General features: G+C 38.1%; 2 protein-coding genes and 1 pseudogene across 2 annotated transcripts; 2 read left to right on the top strand and 1 right to left on the bottom strand.

Annotated features, from left to right (window-relative positions):
* The first annotated feature begins 11481 nt into the window (after positions 1-11481).
* Positions 11482-12561, top strand: LOC109150805 (annotated as a pseudogene).
* Positions 12562-13188: 627 nt separating this feature from the next.
* LOC109150841 (peroxidase 41-like) lies at positions 13189-14402 on the bottom strand. Its single transcript, XM_019298817.1, has one exon. The coding sequence runs from the start codon at positions 14372-14374 to the stop codon at positions 13403-13405; it is 972 nt and encodes a 323-aa protein (XP_019154362.1). The 5' UTR covers positions 14375-14402; the 3' UTR covers positions 13189-13402.
* A 929-nt stretch (positions 14403-15331) lies between these two features.
* On the top strand, positions 15332-16348 carry LOC109150804. Its single transcript, XM_019298781.1, has one exon. The coding sequence runs from the start codon at positions 15332-15334 to the stop codon at positions 16346-16348; it is 1017 nt and encodes a 338-aa protein (XP_019154326.1).
* Positions 16349-24033: the final 7685 nt, after the last annotated feature.

Raw genomic sequence — 24033 nt, 5'->3', positions numbered from 1 at the left:
GTAATAGACGGGCCATTCCAATTAAAAAAAAAAAGGTCATGTGCAATGTCTTAAATTGAGCTTTTTTTTCAAATAATTTGTATATATAAATAATAGTTGTTCAAAAAGTTGTGTCAAAAATTCAAAAATTAAATATTGTATAAAAAATAAATCTAAAATTTCATTTAAAATGTGACATGCGTCGTGCACATTTTAACACAAAATCATCCACCAAACCTTGATATCTGTTGGGAAGAAAGCTCGCAAGAATATATAATTAGCACAATGAAAATAAATAAACGGCACCAAGAAGAACACCAAGAATTTTAACGTGGAAAAACCTCCTCAAAGCAAGGAGTAAAAAACCACGGGCACAAGCCAGTAAACCTTCCACTATATAGATAATGGGTACAACAGAGGAGGCTTCTCTAATTCAACGATTAGAGGCAACACAAAATACAAGAGAAAATAACATACCCCGAGGCACAAGAATTTCTACGAAATCCACCAACTTCTTCTCGGCTAATTTTCTCACACTTGTATATCTCAACAAATTTTCTCTCCTCTCTTTTTCTTCTTCTTGAACTCTCTCATATCCAAGGTAGCCAAATCTATGGCCTTTATATAGGCTTTACAAAGCCAACTCTTTTGTCTTTCATTTGCCCACTTTAATCTCTCATTAAGTGGACATGAATGAAGCCATTAATCAAAAAACCTTTCACTTCATCTTCCAAGATTAATTGTTAAGCTTTTGGTCACCACCCTACCACATTGGTGGGACCATCTAGCAACAAACTCCCCCTCACGCCAATATGGGAGGGACTTGCATCCCTGCAGCTGAACGACATAGCTCAAGTTTTTCCCTTGGTAATGACTTTGTTAACACGTCAGACCCATTTTCATCTGTATGGATCTTTACAAGTTGTAACTGGTTCATCTCCAAAACATCTTGTATCCAGTGATATCTTACATCGATATGTTTCGATCTTGAATGGAAAGAGGAATTCTTACCAAGGTGTATAGCACTCTGACTATCACAAAATAACTCATATTTGTCTTGTTTGATCCCGAGTTCTTGAAGAAATTTCTTCATCCATAGCAACTCTTTACAAGCTTCAGTTGCTGCAATAAACTCAGCCTCTGTGGTAGAAAGTGCAACACACTTTTGTAACTTAGACTGCCATGATACTGCTCCCTCTGCAAATGTTATTAGATATCCCGAAGTCGACTTTCTAGAGTCAATGTCACCTGCCATGTCTGCATCTGTGTATCCAACCAACATAGACTTACTAGAACCAAAGCATAAGCATAATTTGGAAGTACCTCTAAGATATCTGAAAATCCATTTAACAGCCATCCAATGTTCCTTGCCAGGATTAGAAAGGAACCTACTGACAACGCCAACTGCATGAGCAATATCTGGCCTTGTACATACCATAGCATACATTAAACTACCAACTGCTGAATTGTAAGGGACTTGTTGCATACTTGCCTTTTCTTCCTCTGTAGAAGGACTTTGCTTACTACTTAATTTAAAGTGATTAGCAAGAGGAGAACTAACCGCTTTAGCATTGTCCATGTTAAACCTACAAAGTATTTTCTCAATGTACTTCTCCTGAGACAACCACAACTTTCTGGCATTCCTGTCTCGTGTAATTCTTATCCCAAGAATCTGTTTTGCTGGCCCCAAGTCTTTCATAGCAAAAGACTTGCTCAACTGTTCCTTTAGTTGATTAATTCTAGAAGCACTCTTGCCGAAGATCAACATATCATCAACGTACAACAGGAGAATAATAAAATCATCATCAGAGAGTTTTTGAAAGAACACACAATGGTCAGAAGTAGTCTTCATGTAACCTTGCTTCGCCATAACTGACTCAAACTTCTTGTACCACTGCCTTGGTGCCAGTTTTAAGCCATATAGACTCTTCTTTAGCTTACAGACATAGTCCTCTTTTCCCTTGACTTCAAAACCTTCTGGTTGCTCCATGTATATTTCTTCATCCAAATCACCATGAAGAAAAGCAGTCTTTACATCCATTTGCTCAATTTCTAAATCTAGGCTGGCTGCTAGTCCAAGAACAACACGGATGGAAGACATTTTAACAACTGGAGAAAATATCTCATCAAAGTCAATACCTTTTCTCTGGTTGAATCCCTTGACAACCAGTCTAGCTTTGTACCTTGGTCGTGAGGAATGTTCTTCCTGCTTCACTCTGTACACCCACTTGTTTGTCAAAGCTCTCTTACCTTTAGGTAGCTTTACTAACTCAAAGGTATTATTCTCATACAAGGATTTCATCTCATCTTTCATGGCTTCAATCCACTTTTCCTTGTGTTCATCCTCCACAGCTTCTGCATAACATTCTGGTTCACCATTATCAACAAAATTAATTTCATAAATATCAGAAGAGTACCTTGTGGAAGGCTGTCTAACTCTTGAACTTCTTCGAAGCTGAGGTGGAGTTGAAGCTTCTGGAACTGGGAGTTCATCATAATTAATGGAAGCATCAGTAACATCTTGCTGCTCAATTTGGTCATCCTCTCCAACCTCTTCAGGAACCACTGTTGGAGGTACTATCTCAGTATCAACTGAATCACCATTATGAGATCCCAATTCTTTAACCCGGTCAATATCCTCTATGGTTTGATTCTCCACGAACGCAACATCTCGGCTTCTCACAAGCTTCTTTTCAACCGGATCATAAAATCTGTAACCAAAGTCATCTAGACCATAGCCAATAAAGACACACTGTCGTGTCTTAACATCAAGTTTCGATCTTTCATCTTTCGGAATGTGCACAAATGCTTTGCACCCGAAGACACGTAGATAATCATAGGAAACATCATTTCCTGTCCATACCCGATTTGGTATGTCAAACTTTAAAGGAGCACATGGTGAGAGATTCAACACATGCGCAACAGTACTTAGTGCCTCAGCCCAGAATGTCTTTGGTAACTTTGCATGTGACAACAAACATCTAACTCTCTCAATCAAAGTCCTGTTCATCCTCTCAGCAACACCATTTAACTGAGGAGTCTTTGGTGGTGTTTTCTTATGGCGAATACCCTGCTCTACGCAATACCTATTGAGTGGCCCAATATACTCTCCTCCATTATCTGACTTTATGCATTTTAGCTTCTTCCCAGTCTGTCTCTCAACTAGGGCATGAAATTGCTTGAATATGTCCACAACTTGACTTTTATGCCTCAAAGAATAAACCCATAATTTCCTTGAGCAGTCATCAATGAAGGTAACAAAATAGCGAGCACCACCAAGTGACCTAGTTTTGAAAGGTCCACACACATCAGAGTGTATCAGTTCCAATACCTCTGGTTTCTTCTTAGTCTCAGCAGAACTTTTAAAGGATACTCGGTTCTGCTTCCCTGCTAGACAATGAGCACACCTCTTCAAATGAACATTGTTCAACCCAGCTAAGCTCTTTTTTCTGACCAGCATGGACATCCTCTCCTCAGATATATGTGCAAGCCTCTTATGCCATATATCATTCGTATCATCGTTATCAACCGTATTGACAATATTTCCTGAGATCTTGGCCTGTAAAACATAAAGTGTAGAACACTTTGTGCCTCGAGCCACAACTAGAGAACCTCTTGTGAGTTTCCATTGGCCATTTTGGAAAGTATTACAATACCCTTCATCATCTAATTTTCCAGCAGAAATTAAATTATACCTGATATCTGGAACATGCTTCACATTTTTCAGAAGCAACTTGGTGCCATTGTTGGTTTCTAACTGAACATCGCCAACACCAACAATCTTTGCATTACCATCATTGCCCATTTTCACAACTCCAAAATCACCTGTTGCATAACTAACAAAAAAATCCTTTCGAGCTGTAGCATGAATGGATGCACCACTATCAATTACCCAGTTTGTATCATGACTTGCCAAATTAATGGCATCTGTCTCACCATCATAGAAGATAAGAAAATCATGTTCAACTGTAGCAGCTACACTATCATCATCACTACCATTATTCTTTTCAGAGTCTTTATTTTTCTGATTTTCTTTCTTCCGTAGTCGGCAAAATTTCTTAATATGCCCCTTTTTGTGACAATGATAACATTCAACATTAGCAAATTTATTAGATTTACCTCTACTGTTATCTCTGTTTTTATCTTTACTCCTTGGACCCTTGCTTTGACTTCTCCCCCTATTTGTTGTAGCCAAGACCTCTGAATGTTGAGAGGAAGTACCTTGTGACCTTCGTCTCATCTCTTCATTCAGGACACCACTTTTAACAAGTTCCATCGTTACAACACCGTTAGGAGCAGAATTAGTCAAAGAAATTTTTAAAGTTTCCCAAGATTCCGGCAATGATGCTAGTACCATAAGAGTAAGGACCTCATCATCAAAATTAACTCCCATACCTGACAATTGATCAACAATCCCTTGAAATTCATTCAAGTGATCCGCAACAGAACTACCCTCGTTATATCTCAACTCCACCAATTTTGTGAGATAAAACAATTTGTTGTTGCCAGTCTTTGAAGCATATAAATATTCAAGTTTACTCCACAGTGTCCTTGCGTGGGTTTCACTACAAATATGATTATACACATTATCTTCAACAAATTGCCGAATAAAACCACATACCTGTTATGCTCAAAGGCCCACTCTTCATCTGATTTATTTTCAGGTTTCTGGGTAGCAAACACGGGTAAATGCAACTTCATCACATATAGTAGATCTTTTATCTTATTTCTCCATATGTGATAATTTGTACCATTCAAACTTGTAATTCTATTGAACTTTCCTTCCATAGCTTCGCACTTGAACAAGGCTCTGATACCAGTTGTTGGGAAGAAAGCTCGCAAGAATATATAATTAGCACAACGAAAATAAATAAACGGCACCAAGAAGAATACCAAGAATTTTAACGTGGAAAAACCTCCTCAAGGCAAGGAGTAAAAAACCACGGGCACAAGCCAGTAAACCTTCCACTATATAGATAATGGGTACAACAGAGGAGGCTTCTCTAATGCAACGATTAGAGGCAACACAAAATACAAGAGAAAATAACATACCCCGAGGCACAAGAATTTCTACGAAATCCACCAACTTCTTCTCGGCTAATTTTCTCACACTTGTATATCTCAACAAATTTTCTCTCCTCTCTTTTTCTTCTTCTTGAACTCTCTCATATCCAAGGTAGCCAAATCCATGGCCTTTATATAGGCTTTACAAAGCCAACTCTTTTGTCTTTTCATTTGCCCACTTTAATCTCCCATTAAGTGGACATGAATGAAGCCATTAATCAAAAAACCTTTCACTTCATCTTCCAAGATTAATTGTTAAGCTTTTGGTCACCACCCTACCCACATTGGTGGGACCATCTAGCAACAATATCATCTTCTTCCAAAATCTCATTTTCAATAGAGGTTAAAACTAATCCATTGAAACAACTATCAACATTCTTATTATTTTCATTGTCATAGTGATACCTATCGTCGTTGTATACACTATCATTTAAATTTTTTCCAATCTCACAATCATCTTGATCTTCTATATGAAGATTTGCATCTAACAATTTTTCCTTGGCATCATCTTTTTGCACATCTATTTAAGTTTCTTTTGTAATGAATTTTTCAAGAGCTCCTTTTTTTTAGATTGAGTTAGTTGCTCAATTTCTTTTTACGCTTCTCAAACCCAAATGACTATTTTCTAGAAGACATAATTATAAAAACCTAAAGAAAAAATAAGAATTCATTTAGAAACTCTTTGAACAAAGAATTAATCAAGAAACAAATTCTTGAATATATATTATTCTGAAATCAGAATTATCAAGTCATGTAAATAAAACAATAAACAAGAATGATGAAATATTTAGTAATTTTAATTACTGTTAAGAGAATTGAAGAACTTAAAAAATTTGTGACTTTGTATGTTCAAGAAGAATTAACAATTCTATTAATTTTTTTTTGTTTTGAATGTTACTGGCTCTATTACAATGTAGTATCTGTTCATAACCTTCCAAATGAAAGTCCAACCCGGATACCATTAGACCACATAGTCTTGGTAGCTAATAATCTAATCTAATATACTGTATACATGAATAATTAAATACATAAAGCCATTGCAGCACTTAATTAGCTAATAATCTAATCTAATATACTGTATACATAAATAATTAAAAACATAAAGCCATAGGGTATAGGGCTGCGTACTTGCGTAATAGCAGTAATGCCGAAGCAAGGAAAAGCAGGGTATTGTCGTAATGCCGATTTCGTAATAGCGGTGTTGCGGTAATGCTGACTGCGGCTTATGCAGCTTCATACATTATAAATACAATTTTATTTTATTTTTAAATTATGGGGCCCCCAAAAATTGGGGGCCTGTGCAAAGGCCCTGGGCTTGCCCAGGGCCGACCCTGCTAATAGATATACAAATTTCAATTTTCTGACCCCCTCGGCCAAACTCGTTGCATAGAGGGTTTTTAGTGTAATTTATTTCTTCTGTATGATTTATTGGCAATTATATAAGAGTAAAGTTGTTTTCAAAAAAAATATATATATAAGAATAAAGTTTATACTAGCTAGTATATACCTTCACATACTACGTAGTTGCAGGTTTTTCTCGTTGCCCAATAAATATGAAGTTTGATACAACAAATTTGATAGAATTAAATAACATTATCTTGCCAAAGGCTTTGTGGTCGAGCGGCATAGATGTGGCTTCTCAAATGAGAGGTCTCAGGTAGATTACTTATACTGAAAAAGAAAAATGTAATACTAATTAGGAATAAATTGTTTGTTACTTAAAATAGAAAATGTAATTCTTTTATATTTTGATGTAAAAGTATTAATTATATTTTTTTTTATCAAAAAAATATTACATTTTCCCATATAGGTAATGTTGGCAAGTGTTTGTTACTTAAATGTAATACTTTTGAGGAAAAATATAACACTGTACTTTTAAATCAAATTGTTAAAGTATTACATTTTTCCATATAAGTAATTGACATTTTATTCCTTATTAGTATTACATTTTCCAGTATAAGTATTAATACATTTGATCTTGACCCAACTCATCTCATGAACAAAGGTTCGTGAGACAGTTTGACACAAGTTTTTGTCAATAAAATAATAACATATGATATTGTTGATTAATTATTAGTATATTAGTTTGAATGGGCTAGCTATGGACAACTTAGGCTCTGTTTGACAGAACTTATTTAGGAGCTTATAGCTTATTTTAACCTATTTGTTAGGAACAAGTGTAATTAGATTTTGATGATACCAAACTTGCTAGGATTGTAAACCCCTATTTTTCCTTTCGTAGTTAGGACTCTCGTTTCAAACGAAAGTTATTGTAACTCGACAATGATTCACACTATGTGGTGTACGAATCTTAGTTGAGGCTAGCATAATAGGTTTACCCGAAGACATGAAGATAACAAGATGGACGAAAGATTGTTGAAGACGAAAGATGTAAGAACGAACTTTCGGATGAGCAATCCTTTGACAAAGTGAAGCCTTCGTCTAAGTGAGAGGTCGAAAGATAAGGTCAATCTTTCGAAGAACCTCTTTGAGGAAACAGGTCAAGTCAGACAACCTTTATTAAGTGAAGCAATAAGAATGTTGTCTATGACTCAAAGATGGCAAATCATTCGGACAAAAGGTGTCCTAGGAATGATTTTCACAAAAGACAAGGAGCATTGTACCATCTTGTCAGAGATCAATGACAAAAGTCATGAAGTTTTTTGCTCCAATGGATACATAGTACAGGTGCATTAAATGCTCACTGCCAACTGGTCTTTACACACTGGTTATTAGGTTTGAAATCTTCATTTCCCTCCAATGGATGAATTTTCCTTCCTATAAGTACCTAGTCACTTCTTTTATGATCATTATGATCAATAGATGTATTTGGCAGATTATTTGCTAAAATCGCAAATAGATTATCTTTTGAACTTCCAGTTAAATCAAACTAGTACATGGATTTAAATAATGAAGATGTTTTTATTCTTATGAAATTTCTTGGCATTCCAAAAAGCTACGGAGTAGTATATTATCTCCCCCTAATGCCGAGAAACAATCTTCATTAGGAATGCAATCAACGTACCCAATTATATGTATTGATCCCCTATCATGGGCTTTCGGTATTTAATCAATAGACAGGGGTTTCTTTGATAGCCCTTTTAGAGGTACGTTGTGGTGGTGATATAAAATAGACTGCGCAAATAAAATAACGCAGATAGGGAAATGTTACTTCTGAAACCACGTACTAGGTGAAAAAGGGGGTATAGCAATCCTTGAGGGATTAATTTGTGATATGCATTAGACTTAAAAAAAAAAAAAAAAAAAAAAAAAAAAAAAAAAAAACTTGACTCATAGTAACGTCATGCAATCCTTCGGGGATTGATGGGATAGGTTGACCATTTTTGGTCAATAATTCATTGTCAAGATTCATCCTAAACCACCCATCAACGTTGATGCCTCAAAATTTTCGCGATGACTTAGACGACGACAAGTTCTTCGTTGATTTCGACGCCTCCAAGTTTCGCGATGACAGCGACGCTGATAGCTTCATCTCAGATTCATGGTGGTAATCGCGAGTACGAACGACCGCGAAGTGCTCGAGAAGGTGGTGGAACTCGAATTCATCCATGACCGGAGCCGCTACCTTTAGATCACAGCTTCCAATGGTGATGGCATTCACGATCTGGCCTTCTCGACACCAATCTGGAGACTCATCGCGGTGGACGAAAAACAAAACCCATCAATTTTTCCGGAATGGATACAAGGACGTATACAGACGAATTGATGGCGATGGCGATCTTCCGTTACTCTGATGACCTAACGGTGGAAGCGGAGGTGAAGGCTACAATCGATGCTTCACCGATGGAGATCCCAATGATTTGGGACTTAGGAACAGAGCAAAGTGCGGATAACGTGTTAAAGGAAAAATAGAGAGACAAGGGAGAATCTTCTGTTGTATTCATCGTCCACTATTTTCATATTACAACCATACATATATGTAATATACATTTGTAACGGAAGGTAATAATGGTAGACATAAATGTGACTGTTACATCAGTTACATAATCAACTCATAATGTCCACATTTAATTATATTTATAACACTAATTGTATTTTTACCAATAATTTGGTGACTAATTTAAACCTTTTTCCTAAATTATCTAATGTTATGACCCGGGAAAGAAGAGGAAAATAAGCGGATAGCTTAAGCAACCGACGTTTTGGAAGTAGTCTGTTAATTGGAGTAGATTCCAGTAGGTAAAATAACAATAAAGAGAAAATTTTAATTTTGGTCCACTGACTATTGGGGTTGTGTTAATTGCAACACTTGACTTTCAAAAATGTTAATTAAGTACCTTGACTATGCAATTTCTTTCAATTTTGGTCACTCCGGCCAAATTACCGGTCAAATCTCACCGAAAATTTTTAATAGGTCAAATAATGAGGGCTTTTTTGGTCATTTTACTTTTTCCCTTTCTTCTCCGGCGAGCAACTCCATTTCCGGCGAGCAACTCCATTTCCGGCGAGCCATATGGTTGAACTCCTTAACACTAACAGGGCTAGGGCTAATCAGTTTAATCCCAAGATCAATAATGAAATCATCAGGAGCAGAAATCACTTCAATCGCATTAACAAACCCAAACCCAGAATCAAGAGTGGGTGTAAATTGCAAGAGCAGCGTCCTCCTCTAAAATGGTGAAAGCGGGTGCGATCTCTAATAACTACTGCCCTGTTGTAGACCCCAGACAAAATCTTTGCAAAGTTGTGGCAGTCAACGCAAATCCGGAGGTCTTTAGCAACTCTAATTGTTGTGCCGGGTGGAGTTGAGAGAACACCAAAAGCTATTGCCAACTTCTCGATGTGATAAGACAATGTAAACCTCTTTTCTTCCACCTCCGTGTTGTGCAGCTCTGATGTTATTTCAGCAACGTATCCTGCAATTTTCAGTTGCCTATTAATCTCGTCCAGCATTTCGTAAACCTCAGTCATCCTAGGATGTGAAACATCATCTGCAATGAATTCATGTATTTTACATACCGGTAATTTACACCCACTCTTGATTCTGGATTTGGGTTTGTTAATGCGATTGAAGTGATTTCTGCTCCTGATGATTTCATTATTGATCCTGGGATTAAACTGATTAGCCCTAGCCCTGTTAGTGTTAAGGAGTTCAACCATATGACTCGCCGGAAATGGAGTTGCTCGCCGGAAATGGCGTTGCTTGCCGGAGAAGAAAGGGAAAAAGTAAAATGACCAAAAAAGCCCTCATTATTTGACCTATTAAAAATTTTCGGTGAGATTTGACCGGTAAATTGGCCGAAGTGACCAAAATTGAAAGAAATTGCATAGTCAAGGTGCTTAATTGACATTTTTGAAAATCAAGTATTGCAATTAACACAACCCTAATAATCAGTGGACCAAAATTGAAATTTTCTCTAACAATAAATTAGAGTAAGATTTTGGTAATTATGCATGCTTGGAATTCTTCTTCATCTTCATCTCTCATTTCTCTCTCCCCTCTCTATTCTTCTTCATCTTCCTCTTCTTTTTGTAAACTCTGTTTCTCTCATTCTCCTTTTGCAATTCTATTCTGCTCTTCCATTTCCCCCTACTTTGTTCTAAGAATCATTACAAGTGGTATCAGAGCCCTAATCTAGGAACTCAAAACCCTATCTCATTCACCATGGAAGTTCGGTTGGACAAACTTGAAGCCGGAGTTGAACAGCAAAGTTGATATACAATTTCAAGTCACTGATGATTTGATAGAGAAGGCTAAAGGTTCAGATGTCCAATCTCGGAGATGAGATATCCAAATTCAGAGATGAGATGGTGGAAGCTATGGGATTTGTTAAATCGGCTTTCCCAGTGATGAATTCAGTACAGAGAGGCTCCACGGGCCAGATACCTCTAATGGCTCCCTAGGAAGATCAGTTTCTCCCACCATCGGTGCCACTTGAAGCCGGTAGAAGCGCCAGTTCAGCTCCATCAATTCCGGCTGAAGGATTTGGGGACCTCGCTGGAGATTCGGAAGAGGCGAAGATGAACCCAGGAGCTGGGATGTTGCCGGATCTGATGAAGGAAGCCGCCGGAGATTCCGAAGCGGCTATCTTCGCCGGAAATTCAGAAAAGACGAATCCACGTGTTGAGGGCACTACTGTTCGTGTGGAGTTCATCTGGACACTCTCAGAATTCATAATCTTGATATCATTTTACTTGGATTTTTGGGTGGTTCTGAAGGTTTATTTACAGAAAACTCTCCAAATTACAAATGATGTTCTTGCAACATATAAAAACCATGGTGGTTATGAGATGCTAAAGTTGGATGGCCTCATAATTGTTGGGGGGAATAACATCAATCAGTGATGAAAGTTCAGAAGATTTTAGCAATATTTAGATACCATTTGCGTGGAAGCAAATCCTTGAGGATCCCTCAACAGTACAGATAATTTTTTATTACTATGAAATCAATGAACCTAATGTATCAAGGATGCTAGGATGAAATACTTGTTGCACCTGATAACAGGAACCAAAGATATTATCCGAACAGGGAAAGGACTTACACTTCATGATAATTACTATGAGTTTTGTCGTCTTCTTGGACGTTTTAAAGTAAACTTTCAGCTGCAAGAGCTCGTAAATGTTGAATGTTATGGTGATTGGATACGTCTAGGGGCTGAACTTACTCTGAAATCTCTACAGTCGTGGCAGTGGGCCAGCAACAGTGTTTACTACCTCCTTGGACTCTGGTCTAGGCTGGTTTCATCTGTACCATATTTGAAGGGGGACACTCCAAGCTTGCTGAATGAGTTTTTACCTGAAATTGTCAACTGTTTTATCACATCGAGATTTAGTTTTTTCCAGGCAGGACTTCCTGATCCCTCAGAGAATCCCCTTGATAATGTAGAGCTTTTACAGGATCGGCTTGATTGCCTTCCTTACCCCTTGCAGATTTCAGTACGAGTATGCAGATTATAGATCCTCTTCTGCAGTTGTATATGGAAGTTGTTGATCCCTAAGTCATTTCTGTTGTTGAGACTAAACTTGCTTGGATAGTGCATATAGTTGCAGCTATTGTTAAGACAAAACAACTCAGTGGTTATAGTGGGGAATCACACGATCGAAATCCATGATGCAGAACTTTCAACATGCGTTCTTCGGTTGATAAATATCACTGATAGTGGTTTGCATACTCAGAGATATGCTGAAACAAACAAACAGAGGCCAGGCTTGACATTGCTATTCTCGATCATCTTCTTTCAAAACTTCAAAAAATCATATGTTGGAGACCAAGCAATTCGTTCATCTAAGCCGTTATATGCTAAATTGTCTGAACTTCTTGGGCTTCACGATCGTATGCTCATCTTAAGTGTCATCGTGGGAAAGATTGCAGCCAACCTTAAATGCTATGGCGGGGCTGGGAGACTTGGAGTACAAGATGGAACACCTAAGTCTATTTCACTGTTTGGAGTATGGGGATTCCTTGGTTTTAGATATGATGGTGGTTTGGATTCCATGTCCAAGTTTTTTATGAGAGTTCATGTGAGAAAGAAGTTGCATATTGCAGTCAAGATGTAACCAACTTGATAATCATGCAATAAAGAGATAGGAAGATATATGGTTGGCTACACAAGAAGCAGAGAGAGCAGCAAGATCCTTCACATCAAGTTTCCTATCCTTACAAAAGTCATGAAAAGGTTTAATGTCAGTGGTTCATTCTCCTTGCTTGATCCTTGTCCCCAAGGATCTTTTAGAGGGGAAAGTATTGTTATGACCCGGGAAAGAAGAGGAAAAGAAGCAGATAGCTTAAGCAGCCGACGATGTCGTTTTGGAAGTAGTCTGCTGGGAACGGTTGCTGCTTTGTTAATTGTTTATTAGTTTGTTATTTTGTTTGTTAATTGGAGTAGATTCCAGTAGGTAAAAGAACTATAAATTAGAGTAAAATTTTGGTAATTAGGCATGCTTGGAATTAATGAATGATATTTTCTTTCTCTCATTTCTCTCATTTTCTCTCTCTCCTCTCTATTCTTCTTCATCTTTCTCTTCTTTTTGTAAACTCTGTTTCTCTCATTCTCCTTTTGCAATTCTATTCTGCTCTTCCATTTTCCCCTACTTTGTTCTAAGGATCATTACATCTAATCAACCAAACAAGGTCTTTCCTCGAATTTGAGGGGGAAAAAATCTCCCAAGAAAAGAAAACAGTTTTCATGAACCAAACTGACCATTAAAGTCATCATGAAACGTATTCATCATATTTGCATAACAAATCTGGGTTTTTTACCACATGCATGCAGTAACCACAGTATATATATACACACACACACTACGTATAGTACAAACAGACAGACACTATAAGGAATTCAAGAAATTTAAGCAGATTAGTTAATTAAAGTTGTAAACTCGATCTCTTCATGGATTGTTAATTTGGAAGATCACATCTTTTCCTCACCTCTCCCTCGTCTCCGGTCTTGACCTGAAGAACACTCAGCTTTTCAATGGCGTAACTGAAATCCTTGGCGAAGACGGCGGCGTCCTTAGCGTACTTTTCCACGAAAGGCTTTGTTCTGGGATCTCTCGTCAAGATCTGGTCGGACCCCAGAATTCCTAAACCGTTCTGCAAGTTCTTGAAGTACGTGTTGTCGAAGGTTGTCGGAGTTATGGGGTCGAGGAAGGCCGCCATGGCCGTATTGTTCTTGTAGGCAGCGCACAGTGTTCTCAGGCCGCCGGCCAAGGAGGGGTTCATGGTGGGATCCGGGTGGGGCCCGAAAATCCGGTCGGCGAACTCTTTGCAGTGGGCGAAACCGATGGTGTGGCCGCCGCCGGTGAGGACCACCATTTCCGGGACAGTGAATCCCTGGGATTTGAAAATCTTGATAATCTGGTCAACGGTGGAGTTGGCGCGTGGGAAATGACCTGCCACGCTAGCGGCTTTGGATTGGGTGCCGTCTTTTCGCCCCAGCAGGACATTATAGTGCGGGCCGCCGACCTGGGTGACGAGGTTGCGGGTCGCCACGGCGAGGATGTCGGCGCATGAGACGGTGTCGGGGCACTCGAGTTCCAGGGCGAGCTTGACGCGCTGGATGACGTCGAACCCGTCCCCGCCGAGGGACCGGTTGTCGTCACTCTCCATCTCCGCCTTGTTAAACGCGGTGGACTTGATGAGCACGGAGGCGTCGCAACCGCCCACGGCGCAGTCGTGGTAGAAGAGGTTGAGGGTGGCGGCGGCGGTGGTGGGGAATTCTTGTTGCTTCTCCCGGACAATCCCCGTGAGAATCTGTTCAAATTTGGGGCATGTCTTGGCATAGTAGTCGAAGGTGAGGGCAGATGATTGGGAAGAAGGAATGAAGGAGAAAGATGAAGCCAACAATAGCAGAAGCATTGGCAGAGCCATTGTTGGTTCCTATTTCCTATGCCCTGTGGGTACGTTACGTTATTTGGTTGCAAGACAGTAATATCACCCTTTTATAGGGTTTTATAAAGGGAGAGAATTTCAAGGGAGAAAGAATGGTTAAGCATAATAAGTGTGTAAATGTTCATATTTTTGTCACATTTTAATTTAAAATTGCTTCAATTTTGTGCGAATTGAATTATGGTTTAGTTGTGTTGTTTTCATATATAGGTGCTATTAGTTGCAAATAAGAGAAAATTGAAATGTTTTCGGTTCGAACAATTGTAATTAAGTTTCTAAAGCTAATGTTTATGGTGCCATTGACCCATTTTTCAGCAACGCCAGCAAGGTTTAAACTCGCAACCTCAGCATAGCAACACAAACCCCAACTCATCAAGCTACTCTTTATCTTGTGTATAGGAGCATGACAACCCATGCTTGTTTTGACTTTAGGCGCTAGAAGCATAATAACGGGACAATAGCCCGCGGGGAGGCTTCCCTAGCTCCCTAGGCCATGGCGTGAGCAACGGGGGCTGAGCACCCCTCCGGTGAGGGGCCGTGGCGATGGAGAAAGGGGGGAGGGGGGGGGGGGGGGTAGGAAGTAGTGTGGCATGAAGTGTGGTGGTAGCGTGGTGTTAAGGCACGAGGGTGCCAAGGTGTTAGACATGGGGGACATGTGGGTGGTAAGCATGAAGAATGAAGCAGCATCACACACTTGGCAGCTAATGGAGGAGTTTTCAATATGAGTTATATTATATTTCTGTACATAATATTGTATGTGGATAGTATTTAGTTTGACTTAGCTATCCTAAACTATAGGAGTAGATTACGTTAGCTCAATCTCCTTAGCTTGTATTATTGGTTGTTCTCTTTCAGTTAATGTGATTACGTTAATTCTGTCACTCATCTGGTATCAGCTTAGCATTAGGTTTCCTGGTTTCTCTCCCCCTATCGCAAAAAATGTCGACCAACTCATCTGAGCGCACGGTGACCACCACCACCGCCGCAGCTCTGATCACCACCAACCCTCTCTCATCAGCCCACCATTTCGTGTCGATCAAGCTGACGGCACAGAATTTCCTTTTTTGGCGTACGCAACTTGTGCCGTTCCTCCGTGGCCAAGGTCTACTCGGCTACGTCGATGGAGAACATCTGTGTCCACTGGCAGTCATCACGGCAGCAGCTCCCTCCGACGAGTCGGCCTCCGCCGGCGTCACACCATCTGTCACGGCGAACCCAGCCCACGGCGCTGGAATCCAGCAAGATCAATCGATCTTGTCTCTCCTCATTTCCTCCTTATCCGACGAGGTGATGTACCTCGCCGTCGACCGCACAACGTCAAGGGAGGTGTGGCAGTCCATAACGGCGGCACTGGGGTCCTCCACTCGAGCACGCTGCCTTAACCTTCTAGCCCAGTTCCAATCCCTCCGGCAGGGGGATAGCTCGCCGGCAGAGTACCTCGGCAGGGCGCAACTCATTGTCGAAGACCTCTCATTGGCCGACCGGCTAATCTCCCTGGACGAACAGAACCTCTACGTGTTTAGGGGGCTTCGTCCGGAATATCGCGCAATGGCGGCTTCACTCGCTGTTTCCAGTGAGCCCGTTACCATCCCGCAATTGGCGGACTTCCTCCAGGCACAGCAATTTATTTTTGCAGATGATTTCACGGCGGGTGGTTCAGCTTTCCCTAGAGATGCGCCGACTGCCATGGTCGCTGGGCGTGGCCGGCGCAACGCTGGAGATGGCAGCAACAGCTGCGGACGTGGTGGTTCTGATCGCCGCAACAACCGCGGTCGAGGCGGCAATAACCGAGGCAGAGGCGGTTCCCCCCAATGTCAAATCTGTAGATCGCATGGGCACACCGCGATCTACTGCTTCCCGCGATATGCTGGGCAACCGGCTGCGAATGTGGCAGTGGCCGAGCTATCCTTACCTTCGCCTGGCTTTTTAATACTCCACCGTCATACACGTTTCTAAGGGTGTTTGGCTGTCGCTGCTACCCTTACCTTCGCCCATATAACCGTCACAAAATTGAGTTCCCATGACGCATACACCTAAACTTTATTCTACACATCGATCACTGACCCATTTTCCAACCGCAAACACATGTTCACGGGGTCGAAATTAGATAACAGCCACCTCGCCATTCGCTTGGGAATGTCATGGGTTCATAAATTCAAGAGTTCCCCTAACCCCAACTCAACGACGGCTTTCTTTTGGCATGCATTAAATCGCTTAATTGGATTCACCAAATGCTTAGGGGACGCACGAATCTTAAGGGCGGGAAATAGTGCATCGTCAACTGCGTCGACGCCATCATCCAATTCATCAGAATCCGACCCCTGTTGGTCAGGGCGAGCGGGTAATTCTACATCAACGGGGGGTGGTGGCAAGGGGGCTACCACATCTTCAACCACTACCGACTCAACAGCAACGCCCCTTGACAACAAAAACCATTAACATAAGGAACAAAAAACACCACACCACAAATAATTAAAATGCAGTACAATATAAACTGTTATAAAATTCCAACGCACATACTCAAATCCAAGACGCACACACATAAACTTTAAACAACACACCAATTAAATTCACAAATCCAAGCACAAAAATAAATGAAAAAAAATGTTAAACGACCAAAAATAATAGTACGAATTAGAAAACCACCACAACACCATTAATTCAAGTCCAGAGCAGCAAAAAACTACTAGTAGATTCCTACACACAAACTCTTAACCCATGACGCACACACATAAATTCTAATCAACGCAGCTCACAAGTCCAAAGAACACAAACGTAAGTACCCCATCTCAAAAAAATAAAATAAAAAATTAAAAAAAAAATTAAAAAAAAAATTTTAAAAAAAAAAAACTGAATACAAAAATACGCACGTTTTACGACCAAAAATAATAGAACGATTAAGAAAAACACTACAACAAAAATAATTCAATTTCAGGACATCAAAAACTATTTGGAAATTCCTACGCACAAACCCTAAACCCATGACGCATACACCTAAACTTTATTCTACACATCAATGCAGCTCACAAATTCAAAGCACACAAAAGTAAGTACCCAATCTCCAAAGCAAAAAAACTAAAAAAAAAAAAAAAAAGGGAAAAAACCCGTGAGTTTTACTACCAAAAATAAAAGAACGATTAAGAAAAACACCACAACAAAAATAATTCAATTTCAGGACATCAAAAAACTATTATGAAATTGCTACGCACATACTCTAAACCCATAACACATACACCTAAATATAGTGAAACATACCATCCCAATCCACAAGCCAACCATAAAAAACGTTAATATCCAATCTCCACACCCAAAAAAAAAAAAAAAAAAAAAAAAAAAAAAAAAAAAAAAAAAAAAAAAAAAAAAAATTCACCAAAATTAAAAATAAAAAAAAATAAAAAATAAAAAGACCAAAAAAAACACCATAAAAAAACCAATCCCACCTCAAACCGAATATTGCAAGCAAATATAAGATATCCCAAACAATTGAACAGAACTAGCAAAATATGCATGTATTTAATATATGTCAACACACAACAGCTATGGAAGAATATAGCACAATGTATCGACCAAAGCAGTAAAAACTAAAACCAAACAAAAAAAGTAAAAAACTCAACAACAAAACATTACAAACTATATACCAAAACATTACCCCATCACTGAAACACTAAAAAACCTTTTTTAAAAACCCTAAAACAGCTACCAGGCCGTCCACCACGCCAACCCTACCGCCCCCACCGCCGAACACTACACCCGCCACCCCCACCCCCCACGCGGAGACCCCACCACGCGGAGAAAAAACTACCCACAACTACACATGCACGTCCAGCGAACATGAATTTTGAAACCAAAAACCTCAACAACAAAACTGAAACGGTAAACAAATCAAAAAAAAAAAAAAAAAAAAAAAAAAAAAAAAAAAAAAAACCACCACACCGCCGATAAACAGTCAACCCTACCGCCCCGCCACCTCCGAACACAACATCCACACAAACCCCCCACCGAAAACCCCACAGCCCTCTGAAAAACACACATGCACACTCACAAACTGGAATTTTGAAAACCAAAAAAAAAAATCAAAGAATACTCTCAGAAGACCGGCATACCTGGCGTTGAACCAGAAGAGCTGCTTCTCAGAAGCCCTGGTGGAAGAACCGGCCATGAGGAGCCCTCAAAAAACACACTGGATGGAGAGAACAACCCGGGCGAGGAACGTTTGCACAACGAATTGAATGACGCAGAGTGAAACGAAAAGACGACAATGGAGAGATGCTGATGCTAATTCCTAATATATCAACACACGCCCCAAAAATCCGCCATCCAATATCCTTGACATAATAAATAACCTAAAAAGACAAAATAGCCCCTAATTACATAACGCACACGGATGAATGGAATTAAATCCCCCAATCTAGTACGTTAAAAACAAAATAAATGGTGTAGATGAGTGCTCACGAACTCACCGAATTGGGGAGTTGCACCGGATTCAATATATATATATATATATATATATATATATATATATATATATATATATATATATATATATATATATATATATATATATATATATGTTGTGGGTAGTGCGCAATTAACCACGTGGTGGACATGCAACCATACACTCCATATAGCAAGGATTTAATCCATTGAATCATCTGTTGTGAACGTTCATTTTTGCCTTTACTCTTTCAATTTACGCAAATACAATGAGAATAGTGAAGCGATGGACAATCTCCGCTTCTCCGGTAACAATTGACGATATAAAGCTACCGCCAATATGGTTCCTAAATGGAGCATTAATCTTTATGAATGATTGATTTCCAGTGGACGATGAAAATACCACTCTAACGAACCGCGCAATTTTCCTTATTCGTTACAGTTGTAGTGTTCTTTGCAAGTCTTTTTCTTACCTCTGCAGATAAAAGCTTGTCTTATAAAGAAAAACGTGAGAATATAAAGTTTACTTATTGAAAAGCCAAGCTCTAAATTGCTCTTCCTCAATCTTTTGTTTCAGTCTTGGTGATGGAGTGCTGGGTTTTGGGCTATTTTTATAGGTGATCTAGGAGTGTTTGTGTACAGCATGGAGTTGGGAGATTGAGTTTGATTTTAACTGGGTATATCAGTGTTGTATAGAATTAGGTTTCTTCTATGTGATTACTGGAAAATACATGCCGGGGAATTAAGCATGCATGTTTTTAAGGTCATAATAATGCAGCCAAACAGTTGAGTTTTAATGGGAGTTTGAAATTTAGTAATTTTAAAAAAGAATTAACGGAGAATTATAAAACTAATAATGGAGAATATAATTTTTAACGGGAAAAGGAAAAATATAATATTGTTGAATAGAAATATGAATTTTAATATTGTTGTATTGTATTAAGATTACTAGTTATTTTACGCGCTTTGCGCGAATGAAATAATGCCCAATGATTATTTTTAAATAAGTATTTCAAAGTATATCAATGCAATATTATATTGGAGATGTTCATGCATAGGTAAATAAATATTGAATTTGTTTATTTAAATCGATAATTTAAAACATATAAATGCAAGATAATATAAGAGAGATTGAATATATTGTCACTAAAATAAATGTTTGCAACTTTGTAATAACGCTAGTCTAAATATTTAGTCTAAAAACGATAGTCTAAATAAATACTACTTTTGATTTAAATTTCTCTAATTCTTCTTAATTCTCTTTTGGGTAGCATTGTGATTGTCTTCATCTTCAGTACATGTTCTCTTTTTTTCTTTTTTTCTTTTTTTTTTATTGGTAGTGTGTCATGTGAAATTGGGTTACTGGTGGTAGCATAAATGGATTCATCGTGGATTATGGTGTAGAAAGCTTTAGATTTGCCTTGTTGTGTATATGATGAGATCTTAGTTGTACTATTAACTCTTTATCTTAGGGCATCCCCAAAAGGGGGTTTTGGAGAGATTTTGAAACAGTATAATTTTCTTTGTCAAGTTTTTCACAAATGGGAAGGGGAGATTTTGATGAATTCTTCTTCCTGAAAAATGAAAAATTTTGTCAGCTAAAGTGTCCATAAAGTGTCCTTCCACTTGCATAGTTTGATGTGACTCCATAAAGTGGGAGAAGATTGATGGTTTCAGCTCCACGTGGCTGGCATAGGATTCAATTCTTAAAATAAATAAATAAGTAAATTTTGGAGATAAAATAGTGGATCCACAAAAACGTGTGAAAAAACTTAAAACTAATGGGAAGAAGAGATTTTGTGATTGAGTGAGATAGTGAAAAATGAGGTGAATGTTGGGGCCCACGAAAATGTGGGGTAAAATCCCCAACTATTGAGGATGCCCTTACAAGCACCTATTGATATTTAGGGCATCTCCATTAGGGGGATTTTGCACATATTTTAAGAAAAAATTGATGTGTTGGAGGAGAGAGGAGATAGAGGGTTGGGGTTGTTAGGTTATTTAAGGTATTTTGTCATAATTTTGAGGATTTAGGGGGGTTTTTGAGGGTTTTTTCAATTTTTGATTTTGTTTTTTATTTTTCTTTTTTTTTTTCTTTTCACCCATTTCTCTTTCCTAATCACACTTGCAAAATCTCCTCAAAATCTTATCACTATAGTTTTTCCTTTACATGTTTCATGCGTTGTGAGATGTGTGTAGTAGGTTATCATGTGAAAATATTGAACAAAATATTAATATTTAGAGTTAATACCTCCAATGGTCCTTTGAGTATTGGGGTATTACCATCTATGGTCATCCAACTTTAAAACGTCCTTCAAGTTTTGAAAAATAACCATCCGTAGTCCTTCTTTAAATTTTATGTTAAAATGGTGTTAAGTTGGAGGGCAAACTTGTTCTTTCACCACGTCATTCCTAATTTCATGTTCCATGGAGGCGACTTCACCGCCGGAAACAGCACCGGAGGCGAATCAATCTACGGAACGAAGTTTGCCAATGAGAACTTCGTGAAGAAGCACACTGCCCCCGACATCCTCTCCATGGCTAATGCCAGACCTAACACCAACGGCTCACAGTTTTTCATCTGCAGCGCCAAGACGGAGTGGCTTGACGGGAAGCACTTGGTGTTCGGCAATGTCGTCGAGGGCTTGGATGATCTTTGATCTGCGGCCCTTTGATCTCCATATCTGTCGTCGTTTAGTGTCTGCTTTTATTTAGATATTTAGATCCGCTGATGATCTATTTGATTCGAGGCCGTTCGATCTCATATTCGTCGTCCTTTAGTGTCTGCTTCTGTTTTTTTATTTCCCCTGTCCCCAGTTTAGTATCAGACCTTTTTCTTTGCTTTCATATGTTGAGTACGTACTTGAGTTTGGGTTTTGTGGATTGTAGTAATGTAACGCCAAAATATGTTTCTTTTTTTCCCTGGATGGCAGTGAACCGGATTTTGAACTGCTTTACCTTTTTTTTTGTTTGGAATTGATGATCAAAAGCTGGTTGTTTAGAACGTGTACACAGCCAATGATGTCTCCATTAAACACAGCCAATGATGTCTCCACCGCTAAAATGCACATCACCCACCATTAAACACTCCCCTGAGTTCAAACTACAAAAATCATCGGCAAATAAACACTCCCTCCTCAAGCTCAACTAAGAAACTAAGGCACTGAAGAAGGGGCTTCTATGGCACTATGCAACTTCCCGACGCAGTTTAAAGCTCAGCACCGCGAACTCTGTTGTCAGCCACCTCCACAAAGCTGCAGGGGTATTATCCTGCGCACCCCACTGCTTATCCTACGCACCCGACCACCTCAAATCATGAAAGCTAGAACAAAGCACAAACGTTTCTCACTTTCTCATGGTAATGAGAGTGAAGAAGTGATAATATCAGACGTCTCTCTCTCCAAAATTCAACTGCTTTACGTTTTTTAATTCTATCATTTTAGAAGACAATAAGGAAGAAAGACAAGTTTGCCCTCCAACTTAACACCATTTTGACAGAAAATTTAACGGAGGACCACACGTGGTTATTCTTTAAAACTCGGAAGACGTCTCGTGATCGTTTTAAAGTCGAATGACCACAGCTGGTAATACCCCAATACTCGGAGGACCATTGGAGGTATTAACTCTAATATTTATTATATTTGTATAAAATACTTGTTAAATAAATATATATAATATATTTTGTATCATAACTTTGATATTTTTTTTTTTGAAAATATAACTTTGATATTTAATTACAACATAATGTAAAAAGAAGACAATTGACAATGTAGTGAATATAATAAATAAGTAAATTTGAAGGTAATGAATCTTTGAATTGTAGAAAATAAAGATAATATAACTAATGAAATTATATCTCTTTTAAATTTTTTATAATGAATATTATTTTTAAAATAAAGGCATTATAGACATCTAATTCTAAATTAATTAAATGCATGTGTATTATTTTTTGTTGTAGCTACTAATTTATTTAATTTAATAAGAGTAATAAAGTGGCGTACATACCTTTCATCAACAATAATGAAATCATTGTTGTTTTTTTTTAATTTACATTCATTGTTGAGACAAATTGTTTTGAGAGTTTGTCAATGACAATTGTTACAATTCCTGTCAATAGAGGATAATAATAAATAATTCAAAATATATAGTTAAACTCGATATTATTATAATGCTATAGTAAAAATTAACTTACAAATTTCTTTAGAAGTTTTCATGCATTGATAAATTTTTGATGTGTAAACTTGTTCAAATGGAGCTAGTGGGATTTCAACATTGTCAATTCTTAGGAAAATGGTCCCACCATTTTAGAGTTCAGGTGTAATTGTATTTATGATCAATAATTTTGTAGTTAGATCGTGCAGTTTTGACAATGATGTAGAATAATTTTGTTCGATAAAAAAATAATAGTATAATATTTGTAAAGTAATGTACAATTGTACCTTTATAAAAATACATACAAAAAATATTAATACCATAACTACCTAAATCATACCAATAATGCAAAAGTATAATTGAAATATTAAGTTTTGTTCTGATCTAAATAATCAAAAGAAGATTAATTAAACTAAAAAAAAAAAAAAAAAAACTTAACCTAAAAAAAAAAAAAAAAAAAAAAAAAAAAAAAAAACTTAACCTAATTTCTTTTTTAAATGCATAAAATTCTAATGATTTTTAAAGTTCTTGATTTATAATCTTTGATGCCTAACTTTGAATGTTATGTATTTAGTCGGACTAATTATTTGACCAAAGTTTATGTTAATATATATATATATATATATATATATATATATATATATATATATATATATATGGAAGGGTTCAGGTGCGGGTATAGCTTCCCGTGCGATTGTGCGGTTAGATCTGAGCCATTGATCAAATTTATATCAACGGCTCAAATCAATGAAAAAAAAAAAAAAAAGCGTGTCTGAAAGAAAGAAGCATAAGCTAAAAATGGTGCACCTTAAGTGATAGAAACACGCACCTTAAGTGTTAGATCTTAAGCACAAACTCACACACATTAAGTACAAAGCCCACACACATTAAGCACAACCTCACACACATTAAGCACAAAACCCACGCACTTTAAATATTAACTTACAAACTTTAAGTTTCAATAACTAACATTAAGCATAAACCCACGCACATTAAGTACAAAACCCACGCACATTAAGCACAACCTCACGCACATTAAGCATAAAACTCACGCA

Source organism: Ipomoea nil, unplaced genomic scaffold (genome assembly GCF_001879475.1).
Source record: "Ipomoea nil cultivar Tokyo-kokei standard unplaced genomic scaffold, Asagao_1.1 scaffold2280, whole genome shotgun sequence".
NCBI classification, from domain to species: domain Eukaryota; kingdom Viridiplantae; phylum Streptophyta; class Magnoliopsida; order Solanales; family Convolvulaceae; genus Ipomoea; species Ipomoea nil.
Note: the sequence above shows the minus strand (reverse complement) of the source record. Positions and strands in the feature narration are given on the sequence as shown.